Source organism: Dermacentor andersoni, chromosome 1 (assembly GCF_023375885.2).
Source record: "Dermacentor andersoni chromosome 1, qqDerAnde1_hic_scaffold, whole genome shotgun sequence".
Taxonomy (NCBI): Eukaryota; Metazoa; Arthropoda; class Arachnida; order Ixodida; family Ixodidae; genus Dermacentor; species Dermacentor andersoni.
The window spans coordinates 33,699,817-33,718,869 of NC_092814.1; the positions used below are offsets into that span (position 1 = coordinate 33,699,817).

The following is a 19,053-nucleotide window of genomic DNA, read 5'->3' on the forward strand; positions in this document are numbered from 1 at the left end:
CTTTGTAATCCTCGTCATTGGCTTCGAAGCACTGAAAGCATGACGCGTTGCATAATGCCGGTTTCCGAAATTCAGGTTCGCCTCAATACAGACGTGTTACGCCGTAAAGCATACGCGAAGCAATTGTCACGGGACACAGTATGTATTTAATTCTACACGCATGCACCCGCCGTCTCCTGTTACAGTACGAGTGTACTAAGTGTACCGGCAAGCCTTCAGAGCTATTTTGGACTTGCCTGTGGCGATTTGAGCTCTTAAGGGCAGTAAAAGACATGCATTCATTTTTTCGGATGTTGTTGCACCCCCTTTAGGGAGTCCAAAAAATCGGACGTTGACTGTACAACTGACCAAGAGGATGCTTCAAATGGTCTGTGGGGCTAACACACAGCGGAAGGAGGACAAACCGACACATTGACGAATGAACGGGATAGGAAGTGTGCCACCACTTCTTTAAGGAGCTTGAGCTCAGAAAACAAAGTGTTGGCTGATGCAGAGATGCAGGTGTCCCCCATCTAAACCTAAATAAACTCTTTAAAGCAGTGAATCGCAACGCTGAGGTGTTGTGCACGGGCTGAGAGTATGCCAGGGATGTTGAGGTTGAATTTACAGCTGCTGAGAGAATCTCGCTTGTGACAAAGTTCGGGCCTCATACAAATGAGCTTGCTATCACTTGATATAAATAGCTCATATTAGAAAAATTTGCCTCTGTATGCGTCTCTTTTTATTCGTATTTGAAAATGTTTGACTTGATTTGCAATGGACTTTACCATTTTCTTTCAAGATATTTTATTGAATGTCCATTTTGCTAACCCCTCCTGTCCGTTTTCTTTTTGAATAAAATAAACACTACTCCTTACTTATTAAAGGGAAAATCAGACATCCACCCGTTCGTAGCAATTGCTACAAAGGAAACCCATACGGGTTCCTCGAAAGAAAACTTACAGTTGAAGAAAAATTCGTCCTGGTCTGGGACTCGAACCAGGGACCACCGCCTTTCCGGGGCAGCCGCTCTACCATCTGAGCTAACCAGGCGGCTAGCAGATAGCAGGGCGAAGTTGAATTTGTCAACAACTTGAAGCAAAGGCAAGAGTTTGCTAGTCACCTGGTTAGCTCAGCTGGTAGAGCGGCTGCCCCCGAAAGGCGGTGGTCCCAGGTTCGAGTCCCGAACCAGGACGAATTTTTCTTCAACAGGTGGATGGCTGATTTTCTCTTTAATAGTTACTTCTCTCCACCTTGCGGGTTTCCGCAGAACTATAACGTCCAACTCTTGCCTTTGCTTCGAGTTGTTGACAAACTCGACTTCGCCCTGCCATCTGCTAGCCACCTGGTAGAGCGGCTGCCCCGGAAAGGCGGTGGTCCCGGGTTCGAGTCCCAGACCAGGATGAATTTCTCTTCAACTGCGAGGTTTTCTTTTGAGAAACCCGTATGGGTTTCCTTTCTAGCAATTTCTACGAATGAGTGGATGTCCGATTTTCCCTTTAATAATTACTTCTCTCCACCTTGCGGGTTTCCGCATAACTATTACGTCAAACTACTCCTTACTATTCAAACTGGATTAAGTTCATTTTCATTTTTTAACATGCTTAGTAGAGAGTCATGGCATCGGACGACATGGTGTTCAGCCCATCTTAACATAAAAGAAAGTTCTGTGTCACTCAGGGAATTTGGAAATGTCAACTTCGGAGTCACTTTGGTCTTCCTGTGCTGCTTATTTGTGTGGTAGGGCTAATTAAAAGTTTGGTTTCACTGAAACATTGAAGATGGTGTTGAGGTTAAATACATTACAAATAAAGTAGTTACCTGCTTGTGAGGGGACCTGAGGAAGCTTTAGTTGACTCAAAAGAAGTTTCGCTAAGCTGCGATTCTGAGCAGCAATTCACTCTATGATACTGTTCCTCTTACTCTTATGTACTATTTCATGTGTTTGCATGTTTAGTGCATCTTGCTATCGAAAACTTTGGGGCAAAACTCTCTCAATAGCAGGTCCAGTCAATGCTGTCCCCCTGACCACACCAATCAGCCTGCCAGGAATGCCACCCATTACAGTGAGCGCCTCATTGCCACCCGATGCTCTAGCAAGCCTTGGCTCATCAAGTGACACTCCGGGTGAGACTGCATGATTTGCCAACTAGGCTAGCAAATATGGCTGAGAAGCCACAAATAAAATAGAAGTTTATTGTCCTATTTGATTTCCGTCATCGCTTCAATAAGTTCTCCTTATAACTTGAATGTTGTCCACAACTGCTGCATTGTTCTTCAAATTATTGGCCAGATGTTACAGTCCAGCACTTCTACAACAAAATGACCTGTATAACGAAGGAATAATTTTGTGCGGTATGCGACTTTTACAATGAATTGGCCTGTATAGTGAATAATTTTGGAGGTCCCAAGCACTTCATTATTGCAGGCACAAAGTGGAAAGTCAAACGCTTTATAAAGACATTGCAAGTTGTGTGACCTAAACCTGTACCTGCTCTCAAGTTGCTGGAAGGCTGCATGCTTAGGCCACTCAATTACAGTAGACTCCTGTTAATTCAATTATTGTTAATTAAATTTCTTGGTTAATTCGATCTCAACCGAAGGTCCCGGCTGGTGCCCATACATTTCTATGGGCCCAAGCCTTTATTTCGATTCTAAAATTGGCCTTTGCTGGGTAATTCAAACTTGACCAGTTGGCACGCACGCACTTGACCACTATGGTGACCGCAATAGCGATTCCTTTAGTTGCAGTGTCTGTCTCGGCAGAGCTTGTGGGCACAGTGAATGAATTGAACACACAATCTCCCATCGAATGCACAAGAAGTCCTGCACCATAAGAAGCTAAGCAGAACTGGAACGGCAAGGCTGATGGACTAGAATGCCTTCTGAGAACATGACATACAAGAAAACATTGAAGATATTGAAGAGCGGCTCACCGAAGTGGTCAAGACTGCAGAGAAGCACACTAAAGACATCCAACTCACAGTGGACATACAGGCAGCACTCTCACCTCCTACATCTTTGTGATGCCAGAAGAGGACTACTGAGACAGTGGGAAAAGATGAAACATAGTTGTAAACTGAAGAAACGGATCACTCACATAACTAAGCAAGCAGAAGCATATGGAGACCAGCTCAGCATGCAGAACTGGCATAAGCTGTGCAACCAACTTCAAGACATTCTCAGCACAAAGACGACCTGGCATATACTGCAAGCCCTTCTAGCTACCACCAAAGACATGACCTCAAGAAAAGCATTCACTTCCATCCAGGAACTGAGAAACAAGTTCTGGAAGAAATCAAGCATAAACCTATTGGAGACAACACCCCCTAGGTCACCAATCCCCAATTGTACAAAGGTGAACTAAACGTCGCCCTCGACTGCCCTTTCTTGCTTCCTGAACTTCACGCCGCCCTTGTTAAATTGACACTTAACACATCGCCAGGAAATGACAAGGTGACCAACAGGATCCTACGAAACCTCCTTGACAAGGCCATACATAGATGGACTCCTTGACTGCATGAATAACTGCTGGGAAAAAGGCGAGCTCCCGGCAGTATGGAAGCACGCAGAAGTCACTATGATACCAAAACCCAACAAGCCACTACAAATCAGCGACCTACGGCTTATCTCCCGTGCTACCTGCGCCGGAAAGCTCCTCAAACACATGGTTCATGGACGCCTCACCCCATACCTCGGAGACTCTGGACCCGTGCCTGGCACAATGTTTGGCTTCCGACAGCTCCTCTCAGCACATGATATACTCCTGCAGCTTAAGGAAAACCTCTTGGACTACCTAGAACACCACAAAAAGTGCTCTATTTTAGCAATGGATGTAAAAGGAGCCTTCTATAATGTGAAGCATGAAGCAATCCTCGAGAATCTCCAAGGCAAAAGCTGCGGAATCCAGACCTACCAATATGTATGAGACTTCCTTAAAGATTGCATTGGCTAGGTGAGTGTCGGCAACCTCCGAAGCGACAAATTTGAAATCCCCTACAAAGGCACTCCTCTAGGGTCAGTCATTTCACCTTTGCTGTTCGATCTTGCCATGATTAAGCTCCCGCAACGATTCGATGCCTTCGAAGGCTTAAACCATGCAATATACATCGACGATATAACGTTATGCACAAAAGCATCCACACCAGCCAACAGCAAACTACCCTCCTAGAGGCAGTCAATCAGATGTTAAAGTACTTTCCAAAATGCAGTCTCCAGTGTGCTCCCGAAAAATTAAGAGCTACTTATACTCAAGGCAAGGACCCGGAGAAGACCACCAGCCCATTTCACCCCCGATCCCAAAATCACACTCAAGGGAATCACTATCCCACAAGTTCGCTACCTCCGCACCTTTGGCGCGGAGGTTCTGGCACAGCTACACTTCCGAAGCTTCCCAAGACCCTAATACAAGTTACTCATCTCATTAGGCGCATAACCACGTAAAGAAGAGGACTCAAAGAGCTAGAAACCATCCAAATAATCTGTCCTCCTCAAAGCTGAAATGAAAAAACTCAATATCATCAGAAAAGCAGTCGAGCGCATTAGGGCTTTCCAGTAAGACCTCAACCATGTCACTCCTCAAACTTGGCACCCATAACACCCGGGAAGAAATTAGTGAAGCGCATAGGGCCAGCCAGCTGGAATGCCTTAAAGGGAGACTAAAGGTTACTATAAAGTCAAGTTAAAGTGATAAAGCAATGCTCTAGAACGTCTAAGGCGTCAATATAATCGCGAACAGAGCTTTAGTAACCGAGAAATTGAGGTAAATGCATGACACGATTTGAGACCCCCCAGCGACATTCCGGTACTAGCCCGATGATGAAGGCACTCCTCATCATAATTTATGTTACTAGTAATCAACTACTCGTATTAAAAAGATAATTTCATTAGATTATAAGACGGAAGAAAATGCTACTTGTCTACTTCTATTCAATTCTAAGAAAAAAAAGCATTTTGATGTTACCCTTGAGTAGTATGGGTGATCGAAACGTTTCGTTTTCGCTCGACTCTGCGCGCTCGATTTTGCGCCGGGCGCGCGTTAGAATTTCAGTTGTTTTGTTATCACGTCATGCTGCGGTGGTCCTGCTGGCTCGCGAAACTTGCATTTGGAACAAGCAGCGAGAATGCCATGTGATGTCATGGGATGCGCGAACGGTGCGTGGAATTTGGCCAAGGGTAGTTGCAGCGGCGAATCCAACGTTACTTATTACTGTGTGCCAACGAGTGAACCTCTCCGTTCGAAGTAGTTAAGTGCCGTACCTCTGCCACAGCTTGCTGGAAATCACGTAGTGTGCTCGCTGCACTATCGTCCAGAGGATTACGAGTTCAACGCCGACTTACTGAAGTCTTGTGGAGTGCCTTTCAAAGCAATGCTTTCCCGTAGCGCTGTTCCGTCGGTCTTGCCTGCATTCTCCGAAGCGCAAGAACAACTGCAGGTCAAAGACGGGGCGGTGAGTGCGGCATTTGGTTTTCATGAAGGAAAAGCTACAAATGTGCGAATATGTACAGCCATATATATATGACATACAGTTGCCGTCGTAGTAGTACGCAACGACGCCGGCAGCGCGAGCCTTCAGGATCAGCTCACGTTCATCAGTGCTTAAATCGCTGAAGTCGAGCCCAGCATCGCGAGCCAATATGTCGTTGTCAGGGTCGTCCATTGCAACGAGCGTCGAAGTTGGCGTCATAAAATAAAGAACCATTCGCGCGCTGTCCCTTTCGCTAGCCACCATAGTTCCGCTTTCGAGCTGCTGTCGGCTCTGTCTTGGCGCTGTTTCTGGCCGCGCGTTTGTGTTTTGCGCAGAAAAGCCGTAGCACCACCTGTGGGGGTGGTTTAATCACCAACGGCGCAACGTCACTATGAGACCATGACATCACCCCTCCTCGACTGGAGGGCAGGCAATTTGAACTGCACTAGAGGTACGCGGACGCTTCATAACGCATTTTATCTTAAAATTAGTCTCTTCTTCGCACGAAACAAGCGTTTCGAGGTTTCTGGGATGGCATTTCAACAGTCCACGATGACTTAATATTAACCTTTCGTGTCCCTTTAAGCTGACTCAAACAGGCTAAGCAGTACTTTGCAAATTCGCATACAGCGAAAACTTCATAGCAGACTCGGATGCAAAAGCCCAATTACTGTCACTTCTCAGAGACCTTATCTCAGTCGCTCCAATACCTCGCAACATGCATGCAACACACCACAAAGACAGAAGACAAGCAAGAATTCGAGTGCCAAGCAAGAAATGCTCGGACAACCCCAGCACGAGATCTAAAAATGCAAAGGAAGTGGCCATCATCATCGGCATCGTCACATGCAAGCACACAGCCATCTTGAGCGGCTCACAAACCGCTTGTAGAAACCTACAAAAAGGCCAAATCTCTGCCGCAGCAGTGAAGATACTAAAAGAAGTAATAAGATGATGAAAACTAACGAACACCTGGCAGGAAACGAAGCAGCACATGCTGCTTTCCGAGAGTATACCAGCTGGGAATTCCTGCCACACAGGCTCCAGAAAACGACGAGGTTGGAAGACATTCCCATCAACTATGCCATAATATTACAATACTGCCGACTGGAAAGAAAACAATATCTACTACCACATCCAAAATTAAGCAGGAAGCCAACACCCTCTGCAGACTACAAACAAATACATACGTCCACGGAATTATCATGCACGAGGTGCACCCCATAAAATTCTCATACTTATGGCGATTTCGTAATGTACCAGACACCCTCTAACACATCATGTTAGTGTGTCCACATCGCGAGAAAAACAATCAAGATGTAGCTTCAACACCGCTACAAGTCATCGAAGAAACGGGGGAGGCAATGTTAACGGCACAGAGCCTGGAGGATCAGTGAAGTTTGGTGGCCCAGGTTGCGGCATTAGCCAGTGGCTTTCTGGACTGAGAGAGCTGTCCACCTAGGGCAAAGGAACACTTTCTCACTGTTTCGCATATTTTTGGCTTGCCCTAGGAAGGCTTTCAAGATATAACCATTGCTCAGAATGTCATATTACAGTATTTACTCAATTCTAATGCACACCTTTTTCTTTCAATGAAATTGCGCCAAAAATATCCTGCATGGCACAATTGGACAAAACTGAAACTGCCTTTGTACGCTGTACCGCATAATTCAGACGTCTTGGGTTGAAGCTGGCTTTAGGAAATTGGCCATCAAGTGCAATGCACATTAGACCCTTGCCCATTTTTCTTGCTAGAAAGTTATGTGTGCATTACATTTCTGCTTTGTTTAGAAGGTTTAACATAATTCGTACATTATGTTTCTACTTTGGACACATGAAAATAGGTGTGCATTTGATTCGGACGTGTTTAGAATAGGGCAAATCAGCTGTGTGTTTTGACGGCTTTTCTCCATCTTGTTTCAGTCAGTTTCATCAGTCCCGTCTGGGTCAAATTAATGCAAGAAAGCTGAAATTCAGTAGACTTCCCAGTTTCTGCCCATGTAGTCCTAAATTATAAAGTGGCCTCCTTATAAAGCTTAAGTTCGCTGCACCTTGGGTGCCCAGCAAGCCAATTAAAGTATTACTGTCATTTGGCAATCAGCGACTGAATTTGTTATGCATGAGGTTTGCACCATGTGAGACATATGGTAAGATGGAGATGCACTACTTAAGCCAGTGCTAGAATATCTCTAGGTCCTTCCAAAAATATTGTGGTCAAGCGTAAAAGCACTAGTCTACAGCTACTGCCATGAGCAGTAAGTGCGCATCCTTGAATTGTACAATGTTCCACTCGGCAAATCTTCCATGTGTTTCTTGACTAGAATTTGTCATTGTGCCCAAACTTGAAATTAACAAATGCCATGACTGTGTCGTCATTTATTTTTTGTGGAACCTCTGCATTTAGTTTTTTTTTTAATTGTATGCCTTTAATCCCTTGATTATTCTTTCCTCATGGCATTACAAAAAACATTTGAACCAGCTTTAAAAAATGGGAGGGGGAAGAGAAAAAATAATGCGCTCCCCTTTATCCGCCTTAAAGCACCAAAGAATGGCCAGAGAACTTGCAGAGAATGTGAGCTTTGTTAGCATTTAAGCAGCTAAGACTAAATTTTGGTGGCTGCGACATTTTTCTGCTTTGTGCTGAAATTGCCTGTGCACTATCCTTGCACACACCTTTTGACTATCACACAAGGAACAGCATTTGCTCCCATTGTAACTAAATTAGTATCAGAATGTCCTTGACTGACGTTGTTCCTGCAAAGCAAAATTTGTTTGCAGCACAGTCTTCTGTGCAAGGTTATGTACCAATTTCACTTTAACACAGGCAAAAATGAGAAAACTTTGGAGTCTTAAACTTGGTGCAAATGATTGTAAGATTAGTTTTCCTTTTTTCTGAGAAAAATACCTGAAATTATCATTGAAAATGGTGACCAGGGTAAAGCTGAAAGACTTACCGTATGCTAAAACCAAAATTACCATTTTTTTTCATGCACCAGTAGAATACCAAAACAAATATTACTGTATCTTCTTATTACCTTGGACACGTAACTACACTACACAGCTAACTGCCCTTGTAGACTACTGCTAGTAAAAATGGCAATCGCACAGCACGTCTAAATGAATGCAGTAGCATGTGCCAGAATACCTTTGCACAAGGCGTGCGTGGAGCCTTGTGGCATTGACCTTGTGGCATTGAGTGACATCTGTGAGAATGTTGTTACAATATGCCACTTTATACTTTTTAAAAGGGGAGCAGGGACACAATGTTAGGCTTTAAAAAGAAAATGCGTAATGCACTTCTATTAATTTGGCAATTTGTTTAAAATTGCTGGACACTCTTTCAACCAAAATTCTAATTATATGTGTTAGAAGAGGAGGCTGCAGACCATAAACAGTTAGTATCAGAAAACTGTCGAAAGAAGTTGGAGCTGTTATTGACCAGCAGGCTGAAATGTTAATGTACAAAGAAATGCTGAATACCAAAGCTAATGTTCTGCAGAGGCTTTTGAGTTGTAAATTTGTGATTAGAATACCTTTATTCTATGACAGCTTATGTAGTGTAAGCAGTACATTTTGCATTATTATGTATGAAATTTTCAGGAGTTCGTGAAGAAGCTTCTGCAAAGTCCCCAATGGCAGCACCGCAGCATCTCTGAAGCATTTGCTTGGCATTGAAGACACGTTCCCGCACTACAGTACCTACCCTCTAGGAATGTGCAGTGTGATGGAAAAAGTCTATTCGCTGAGGGAGGAAAACAAATGGGAATGTCTTGACCAAACTGTGGACACCCTTCCGGCAATGAATGGACACTGTTGCTTTGGCTGGTCTGTCGCATTATTCCGGGAAAAGCAGTTAGTCATCCTGTTGAGTCGCTGAATCTCTTCCCTTTTGTGGCGGCCATAGGTGCAAAAGTGTTTCTGGGAGATGGTGTAGCAGTTTTGCAGCACAAGAAAGGAAAAAATAAAGAAATAGGAATATTGTGCATTTTTTGAAAAGATGGCCATCATTGCTGCGAACTACTCCCCCTTGGAGTAGCGTACACCTTCTTACCAGGTGGCGATTATGCTGCCCAAAGTATTTTAGTATGGCTGCATAGGAATTTCAAACAATGTTATGAAGAGGCTTGCACTTCCAAACTTTTTCTTTTTTTTTTTTTTTTTACCATACAGTTTTTTCTGGGAGGATATGGCAGTCTGAGCTCCCAATTTGAATACTTTCTTTCACTCTGCACTGAACACTGTTTCTTTTGATTGCTGGAAATATGTACCAAGTTGTGGAAAATTACACATTAAACTTGCACATAAATATGGGCTTTTTGCACCAATGTTGCCCTATATTTAGGAACTTCAGTGGCTGAAATGCAAAATTTGTACAATTCACTCCCATATTTCTCATTGGTCCTATTTTCAGTTTGTTTACACACGTTTAGTTGCAATGATACAGCTAGCTGTCTGGCAAGTAAGTTTCATTTAGAGAGATGTCTGGGTGACGTGTATGTATTTCATGCACTGCTCAGTTTGAAATGCTATAGGTGACCATCTAAGGGCACTGACACGGAATCTTGTACTTATGACTGACTTTGCAGTAATCCTGGTTGGCCTCGGGCCACACACCGTGCTGTTTAAAGTTTAGTGCATCGAGCCATCTGCTGCACAGCATGATCAGTCCTTTTGTTCTGTCTCATTGTTTCTTTAAATCTGACATAGAATAAGAGTAACCAGGAATTGGGAAAGGTCGAGGATACATTCCCATGGAAGTGAGTGGGCAATCCCCTTGTACCTCGGCTTATGCCATGCAGATTACACAAAGAAGTATCTAGTGGGGAAGGAGGGAAGGACCTATTCAGTGGCACAGAAGATGGCCTAACAGCATCACTGCTACACTGGGCTGAAGAATGATTGGGGCTTCACACATTCAGCAGCTATTTAAGGAAGCAGAAAAGCCTGGCATTGTTCATGGATACAGTTGGGGTCTGTCTGAAATGTTCGGTATGAGACTATAGAAAATGTCAAAAGCCGTAAGGGATGAGTCAGTTGGGGACAAATGTTTGTAATGTAATATATTTATTAAAACAATGCAAAAATAGTTAAATATCAACATTGCATTCATGATGTAGCAAAGTGTTGCACTGCATAAGTAAAGCAGTGCCAGCTTTTATGAACATCCACCAAGCATAATGCAATAGGAAAACAGACTGGCATAAGTCTGAAGCAGGAGAGCTTTACAGGTGCATTGCAAAACAGCAATGGCAGTTAATGAATCTTCCAACTAGGAGTAGTTCTCCACAAAAGCAAAAATCTTTTTTTATAACCATGGTACATCAAATGTTTTAAATTATAAGTGGTGAAGGCAATGTACATTGTCACCATTCCAAAAAAAAAAATCTGTGCTGTTTCTATTTTCTAATAATAATGTGCTTGATGTGCAACTGGAAATAAATGCTTTCAAACATGAACTGTGCCATATATGCTTGCATACCATAGCTTGTCCTTGTTGCACAAGTTAAAGGATAATGAGTCCTCAACAACCACGTCTACCAGATTGTAGCAAGAGCATTCCAGTCTGCAAAGGCGGTGGCAGCTTCAGACCGAGGTTGTCTACTGCCTACAGTTGTGTGTATTTGAGCAATGTAAGAACCTAGCCTCGCTTGCCCACTGTCAAGAAATGAAAGCAGCATCCTAAAGCAGCAACTACAAAATGTGTTTGCATGAGCTGTCTTTGTAGCCAACTTCACCACTAGCTGCAACAGCTTGTAAATGCCCTAACAAACATTAGCATCCACCATTATTTGACGGTACTGCTCCATGCTGTTAGGACCCTGTAAATGCTGCTTGCACCATTCTGTTAAGTCTCCACCATGAAGAATTCATGATCGCTTCTGGAGCTTGGGGCATAAAAAATCGTGGTCTTAGCGTTCTGGAATAATTTTGGTCCACATAGGTTGGACCACTGAAACTATATTTCGCAAGAATTTCACATTGTTACAAAGTTACTGTATGTGTATATATTAAGTTCTTGTGTACGTACATCAGGAGACAATATGCTGAACAAAGCTTGATCAGCCCTATTCTTCTTTCCATGCGTAATCACAAAAAGGCGGCACAAGTTCACTGCAACATGTTTCACAGGTAAAAGTGACGCGAGAAAAACTGATAACAAGGCCTCTGCATCACGAACGAGCAAGAGAGCTAATACAATATATTCAGGCGTTGGTTAAACATTACCATTGTATATACTAAAATAACTTCCAATACAAGGCAACAATACACTATGTATATAATATATATTTCGTCAAGTACTGTGACAATTATCACCACCAGGATTTTTTTCCACATGACATTATATATGACGTGTGGTGTATATATATATCAAATCGCAGGAGGCAGTTGCTTCCTACCAGGCAAATGGACTAAATTATAGACACCATGGCACTTCGATTAGATTCCACAGCATTATACTGGCATTGAAGAAAACAGACTACGCAGAACATATAAACAGAAAAAGTAACTGGCCTCTGCATAAGTATGGCATATTAACGCTCAACAAGTGACAACAGAAGGTATTATCATAGTAGAGTTCTTGGAATACCGATCAGATCGTAGGCTCTTTGAGCTATGGTACATGGGTTAATTGGAAGCTACTCCATGTGTTTATGTACAAGGCTATGAAGAGATGGCGCATGTCATGCAAATAACTGGAACGGTGAAAATATTCACTGAAAAAAAAAAAAACAGCATTAACTAGGCAGCAATGTCTGCTGATAAAAGTCTGGATCATCTTCCTCATCGGACTGGAGGTTCACATCTTCACCATCCAGCTGCAAAAAAATTTGAAAATGTGCATCAGATGGTGGCAGTTCAAGCAAGCCTTGGTTCCTTGCAGATGGTTGCTACATGTGTTGGCTTGCAGCAACCTTTCAATGCATACGTGCGATCTTAAAATATCTTGAGGCAGTCAAATGAAAAAAACTATTCTAGCACATGTGCATGTAATAAGACACTTGGCAGTTCTGCGCTCACTGTAAGGCCACACTTATTATCTGCATAATGCCTTTGTTAGGCTGCGTAGATTTGGGGCTGGCAAAAGCTATGTTGAGGCATCTGTTTACGGCAACTGATAACAATATGAAAAGGATAGTAAGGAGGGTCCATCTCCTTCCTTAGTGCCAAAAGTGGCAAGTAGATGGCAATGGCACAAAGGAAGTAGCAATAAGTGGCAGAGGTATCATATAACCCTTTGAGGGTCGATTTTTTTCGCCATATGCGATCGCCCAGGGTTGATTTTTTTTTTTTTATTGCAGAGTCCAATTCCTCTTAGAGACTTATTTCAAACAAAATTTACCCTAATTTTTTTAGGGTGACCATAAAATGAGAAAAAAATATTTTGCGTTGGTATATATGCACTCTTCATTCATGAATAACAACAATAAAATAAACTTATCAGAATTAAAAATTTTATGCATTTTCATGCACATAGTTCAAGGCTTTGAAAATCCGCACACGAGAATATTTCGCAAGTCTCAAATGTTCCTGCTCTTGCACTAATACGTACGTCCATAGCGTAATCGAACTGCGTAGGTGCGCGCACTCAAGAAAACTGTTTGGTTGTGTGCCCATCAAAAAAAGCAACATGTGCGACAAACTTCCGCTAATCTTCATCTTATCGCCAACCAGCTAGGGCAATTAGTTTTCGCGAGTCTTAAAAAAAAAAAAGAAAGAAAAACGGAAATGCATGCACGGCGGCATCCTTCCTATGCGCACCCCTATGAGCAGTAAACGAGCGAGAAACAAGCGGTCGCCTTTTGAGCAATTAGTAATGAGATAGCCATCAGTTTTGCAAGTGCAAAAAGCCGAAACTGCCCGCGAAACAAAATCCAAACAGCCGCCTGCCAATGCGCGAGCGGTAGTATACAGACGCGCAGGAGGAAAATTACGCTAAAACAAACCATGCAACGAAAACTGAGAGAGGGAGGCCCGCGAAAAAAATTCCCTGTATCCCCACATAGTGGCAGCACATGACAGAAAAGAAAAAGTTAGGAAATTGGCGCTTTTTAAACGTACAGACGGCGCTGTAAATATACGGCATCGACCATTTTTGCACTTGTTCGCGCCGCCGTATATTTAAATCATTGACCGTCAAAGGGTTAAGTGCCTCTTTGTAGGACACCATTCAGGGTGCAGCACTAATTTGTTCGAAAACTCTTTACAAACAATGCGCCATGCTGACTGGTTGCTGCCTTTCAACTAATATTGATATTTCAGCCTTTGTCCAGTTTCACGTAAAACATACTCTGTAGTTGCTCAGCATGCACACACAAAAACGCAAAGATGCAAAGGTGCAAGTACTCTCAGCATTGCCCCCTCTTGCTCTTATGAACTTATTGCTAGTGCTTGCTGTATTAACGTAATGAACTGCTAATTGCTTCCACAAAATAACCTAGCTTGATTCATCACTTGAACATTTTGAAGACTCCAGATGGTTCAACAATTCACTCAGTTGGCTAAAAACTGCAAAATAAAGACGAATGCAGCATTTGTCCTCAGCAGTTCAAATACACTACAGTGTTTTGTTTTAGAATCGTCACTGTTTCCATCTGATTTTTTTCCATCTGAATGGAACAAAATCAAATTATCTGCCCAATTTTATTACTCCAGTATAATTTGTGTCAATACAGAAATGAAGGTGCCCTTTAAACAATAGCAGTGCAATTCCCAGTGATTAAGACAATGAAGGCGTGTAAAAAAGACATCTCACACATTGCAGTTCCTTTTCAGTGAAAATGTACTTGAGCTGAAGCCGCAATGGAATCATAAGCAGCAGCACAAAAGGGAAAGCCAAGGCCAGTGAAGATGACTTGACTGCCCAAAGTACAATAAGGCAGACCACTTGCAGAAGAGTGTAAAGGTGCATCTTTGTAGCTTTCACCTAGCAAGCAGAAAAAAAAGCAACATAAATATTTGTTCAGACACTAATAGTAAAGCGATGGCGTACCTTTTGTGCATAAGGCACACCTGGGAAGTGCTTTGTTGGCTTGAAGAAAAGAATAATTCGCTCAAATAGTTGTATTCCAATCATAGAAGTGATCCCCATGTAGAGAAAAACTCCAAATAGCACAGCAACAGGAACTTCTCGCAACAAAGGGCTCATGAAGACTGACAACCCTGGCATGGAAAAACAAGAGAGAATGTAAAAATGGCTTCTTATTAAACTCTCCATAAAGCACATATACGCAAATGTCATAGCCACATTAGAAGCAGTAATGAATTTGCAGTAGCTAATAGTCAGTGGAATTTTCTGTCCCAAAGGTGGATTGTCAGCTGTGAAGGATGCTGTGCTGAAGGGGTTCAGTTAACTCTGACCACATGGCATTTTTTAATATTCTCCAACACCTCGGTACATAGGCATCTTTTTGCATTTACTCCCTACAAGAATGTGACCACTGCAGCCAAGAATTAAACTTGTGACCTTGCATAAAGTGGCAGAATGCAATAGCCACTAAGATAACACTACAGATTAAATTACATTATTAACACAAGCTGGAAGCATGATAAGACTGCACACATTTGGTTGCATAAAACCAAACAACAAAATCTCTAGGGCTGCACTTCTTGGGTACATCATTTTCAGCATAAGTTGGTAAGCAGTTATACCAGATGTTCTTAAATAGGGTGTCCAAGCTAAGGTTGGCCAAGCTGTTCACAACAGAAAAAATTATTTAAGAAAAGAAGGTGCAGGGTACGATTTTAAGACCTACGGTGTTCAGTCGTCTGACCTCTGGCAACTGAGCCCTGTAGGTGTTATAATTGTATAGTACACCTTGCTTTTTAAATTTTTTATTTTTTTTCATTGAACAGATTGGCTAATGTTAGCTGGGACACACAGTATGTTCCTATCACACAAAGTAGTTACCCAAGAGTGGCTGAACAAGGAATGTAGCCCCAGTGACATACCTTCAACTGTTGTTAATTACTTCAAGCCTCCTCTGCCTCTGAATTTCCGTCTTGTTGGAATGCATAGTTAGTAAGTACAGTGCTAAATTACGGCAATTGCACAGTGAAACAACGGAGTGCCATGATAAAATATCAGTCATCTGGGCAATCAGCCATTTCCCTTCACAAGGAACCAGTTTGATGGCTTTTGAAGCAAGAAATTTGAGTTTGACATATAAAATAAATTTCTTAAATGCATTGCTTGTGAGGTGCAGCAAGAAAAATGCTTTGACGTAAGCTCATCCATAAGCTGAGCTTACGAGCTCACCCAGGGCGTGCTTATTGCAGTCTTTGTTTCTACAGTGCTTTGTAAGCAATAAAAGACTACATTTTTGGAATCACATGCTTTTTTGCACCTTTTGGAAGACTTGGAACAAGAGTGTCTGCCACTGACAACTCGCATGCGAGTTGCGCATGCAAAAGAAAGCTGCTGCTCAACTCTGACCGTGAAAGCGATGCACTAGAGTTTTGTTCTTCGAGGGAAGCATTTTTTCTCGTTTCAAATTGTACCGTTTGTAGCAATGACAAGTGCACATATTGTCACGTAGTAGTGACGGTGAAGAAAGCAGCAATACTGTGAATGATGAAACTGGCATTTTGTTGGGTGAACCTGTGCCCTCAAAACCAGGCTACACTTGATGAAAAACGATAGCGGCGAACACAGTCTGCGATCGGCGAAAATCTGATCAGCGAGTCAAGCGCGTTGGCTTTATTATGCATGAGTCGCAGAAGGTTCCAGAGAAATCGCTGGTGCCTGCGTGTCTTCCAGAAAGTACTACACAATTCACGTCATGCATTACGCGAGATTACGCAAGGTTCAGTGACCACAGACAGCAGGTGGAACCATCGATAACATTCCAGAAACTTCCAATACATGCTGGTGCGTCCTGCGCTGAGTGATGGCATTTGTTAGACTGTGAAATGCGGTCGCCTGATAAAAGATAAACATGTACACGTGTCAATATATTACATAGAGAAGAGGTAAAATTTAGTCTTTATGCTAAAACATGAAGCAAATATGAAAAAGCTTTAGAAGACTTTTCAATGGAGTGAAGTTTGCAAATAAGACAAAAAAAGAAGCAGAATAAGGGAGGCCACTTTTGCTCAAACGAATAAAACATTTAAGGAATTAAACAAGATGAGTTTTGGTTCAACAAGCACAGCATGTCGAGCGCATGGTTGTAATGATTTGTGTCGAATACTCCATCCCTTTGCACTGCAAAGAGCCCATTATGAAAGTGAGAAAAAAGAAGACCTGGCAGGAACCCTCTCAGGATGACTGTCAACGTTACTGTGATTAATATTGAAGCAATGTAGCACCACACCGATTGCCACCACCGAACTGCGTCATGTATGAGGAGTGTACTGCAGCCACGCTCCTCTTGCGCAGTCCTCGAGGCACAATATGCTATCTAGGAACCCCACCATTAAGTCTCTGCATTGCTTGTGTTCCAAGGTGGCATAAAGGAGGTTCATTGAAGAGGCACGCATACCCTTGGCAAATAACCAGTGACCCAAGTTGGTCCAGCGGTAAGTTTTGAACTCAGTTCCCTCAGCACAGCAAAACAATGCCCCCCCCCCCCCCCCCCCCATTAGACCATAGACTACCCAGCGAGCCAAGTTGGCAGGATGAGGTTAGGCACAGACAAACACACAGACAGACAAGCTTACTGCAAACAGTGTGAAGTTCCAAAAGAGTGCTAATCGCTTTAAAAAGAGGAAAAAGCCTGCACTTTTTTCATAATCACATTAAGAAGAGGAAAAAGCCTGCACTTTCTTCATTAATGGCCCCATTCTGCTTGGAACACTTGATGCGACATCAATTTTATTTCAGTGACAATAAATTTTTTCAGGGCAATTGGGTCAATCAATGCAGCGTATCAGGTGAACAAATGTAAACCTAACGTACCGTATTTACTCGAACCTAGGCCGACCCTGATTCTAAGTCGACCCCCTAAAGTCCGAAGCCAACAAACAAAAAATATATTACCTCAAATGTAAGCCAAAGAAGAAAAGCGAGGACAGCGTTCACAAAATGCAAACAGCATTTATTGAATCTGAACGTGCAGAGCTCATTCAACATTGTCATCGCTGCTAGACTCGTCGCTGTGTTCCTTGTCACTGTCACCTTCAAACAGTGCACTATCTTCGGTACCGTCAAGCGCATTAGACATGCTGCACTTTTTAAAGGCGCGCACGATCAAAGTACCTGGGATGTCGTCCCACATTGCAGCTACCCAGCCCGCCAGCTGCTATAGCGATGCATGTTTGATGCGGCCTGTTGCCGTTAGCATGTGGTCATCGTCAATCAACCAGTCCGTGTAATATTTCCGCAGACGATCCTTGAAAGGTTTGTTGATGCAGACATCAAGTGGTTGCAACTGGCTCGTCATGCCACTCGGTATGACAGCGAGGTCTGTGTTCGCTTGGGCGAGCGCAGCCTTCACGTTGTCGGTCAAGTGCCCAAGGTAAGAGTCGATGACAAGGAGCGAGTTCTTTGTCAAAAGGGCTCCTGGACGCCATCGCCACACAATTTTAACCCACTCTTCCACCATCGCACCCATCATCCACCCGTTCTCATTTGCCCGCACAATGACATTTCTTGGGAAAGTTTCTCGAGCAGGCAGTGTCTTCCTTTTAAATATCATATAAGGAGGGCGTTTATGTCCATCAGCTGTGCAGCACAGCATCACAGTTGCGCGCTGCTTTTCGTAGCCCGCAGAGCGCACCTTCACCTCCTTGGCACCCTTTTCATTCACGGTGTATGCCACTGGCATATCAAATTACACAGCCGTCTGGTCGGCGTTGCCAATTTGCCCAAGGTTGTAGCCTGCCGCTTTTCTCTTTCGCAGCACGTAGCGCTGAAAAGCTATCAGCTTTTCTTCGAAATCACTTGGCAGCTTCTGGGTGATTGAAGTGCGACGTCGGAGGCTGAAGCCAAAGCACTTAATGAATTTCTGAAGCCAGCCCCGACTGGCTTTGAAATCCTTTGGCATTAGGCCTCGCTCCCTCGAAAGTTCCCTAGCTTTCGCTTGGAGCACTTCTGTTGTCAATGGAAGGGCAGCTGCTCTCTGCGTCCGAACAAAGTCGGCCAAAACTTCTCCACTTCGTGGTGATGGCCTTTCTTTGGTCCGCTAAATGCCATCCTCGTTGCGGCACAAGCAAAAAGCTGCTGTCGTCCCCTCCAACGACAGATGTTTTTCTCGTCGACACCGAAGTCCCGCCCGGCTTGAAGGTTCGACAATGTCTCTGTGGCTATCAACTTTTCATGGCATCTCCTGCTTGGTGCCATCGCGATAACACCACGCTGCACACCGACACGGCCGACACGACACAGGTCAAAATGGCGACCTCGCTTGTGTACGGTTGGCTACTGGCACGGCTAGTAGCGGCTGCAATACTGACTTTTCTAGATGGCGCTAGCTATGCACCATATTTAGCAGTTTCAATGAAAAACTGGCGCGCTTTTTAAAATCCTCGAATCTAAGCCGACCCTAGAGTTCGTAATATGATTTGAAAAAAACCATCGGCCTAGATTCGAATAAATACGGTATCTCTTAAAACTTTTTAGCAAGCAACATTAAATGTAGCAAAGCAAAACGAACACACACAAGCA

The 19,053-nt window shown here is 43.3% G+C and overlaps 2 protein-coding genes across 8 annotated transcripts in view; one reads left to right on the forward strand and one right to left on the reverse strand.

The window, feature by feature from the left end:
• Positions 1–10,903, forward strand: part of Grasp65 (Golgi reassembly-stacking protein 2) — a 56,305-nt gene extending 45,402 nt beyond the window's left edge. For 2 of the 3 annotated variants that reach the window (XM_050193770.3, XM_050193772.3), the window contains exons 9-10: positions 1,981–2,106; positions 9,048–10,903. In XM_050193770.3, the coding sequence (XP_050049727.1) occupies positions 1,981–2,106; positions 9,048–9,103 (182 nt within the window). In that variant the 3' untranslated portion in view covers positions 9,104–10,903. The remainder of the gene's footprint in view (positions 1–1,980; positions 2,107–9,047) is intronic. The other variant, XM_050193771.3, reaches the window with a different exon arrangement.
• Positions 10,495–19,053, reverse strand: part of Ae2 (anion exchange protein Ae2) — a 356,548-nt gene continuing 347,989 nt past the window's right edge. For all 5 annotated transcript variants that reach the window (XM_050193754.3, XM_050193751.3, XM_072286088.1 and 2 more), the window contains 3 exons: positions 14,440–14,609; positions 14,203–14,373; positions 10,495–12,265 (listed from right to left, as the gene is read on the reverse strand). In XM_050193754.3, coding sequence (XP_050049711.1) covers positions 12,185–12,265; positions 14,203–14,373; positions 14,440–14,609 — 422 coding nt within the window. In that variant the 3' untranslated portion in view covers positions 10,495–12,184. The remainder of the gene's footprint in view (positions 12,266–14,202; positions 14,374–14,439; positions 14,610–19,053) is intronic.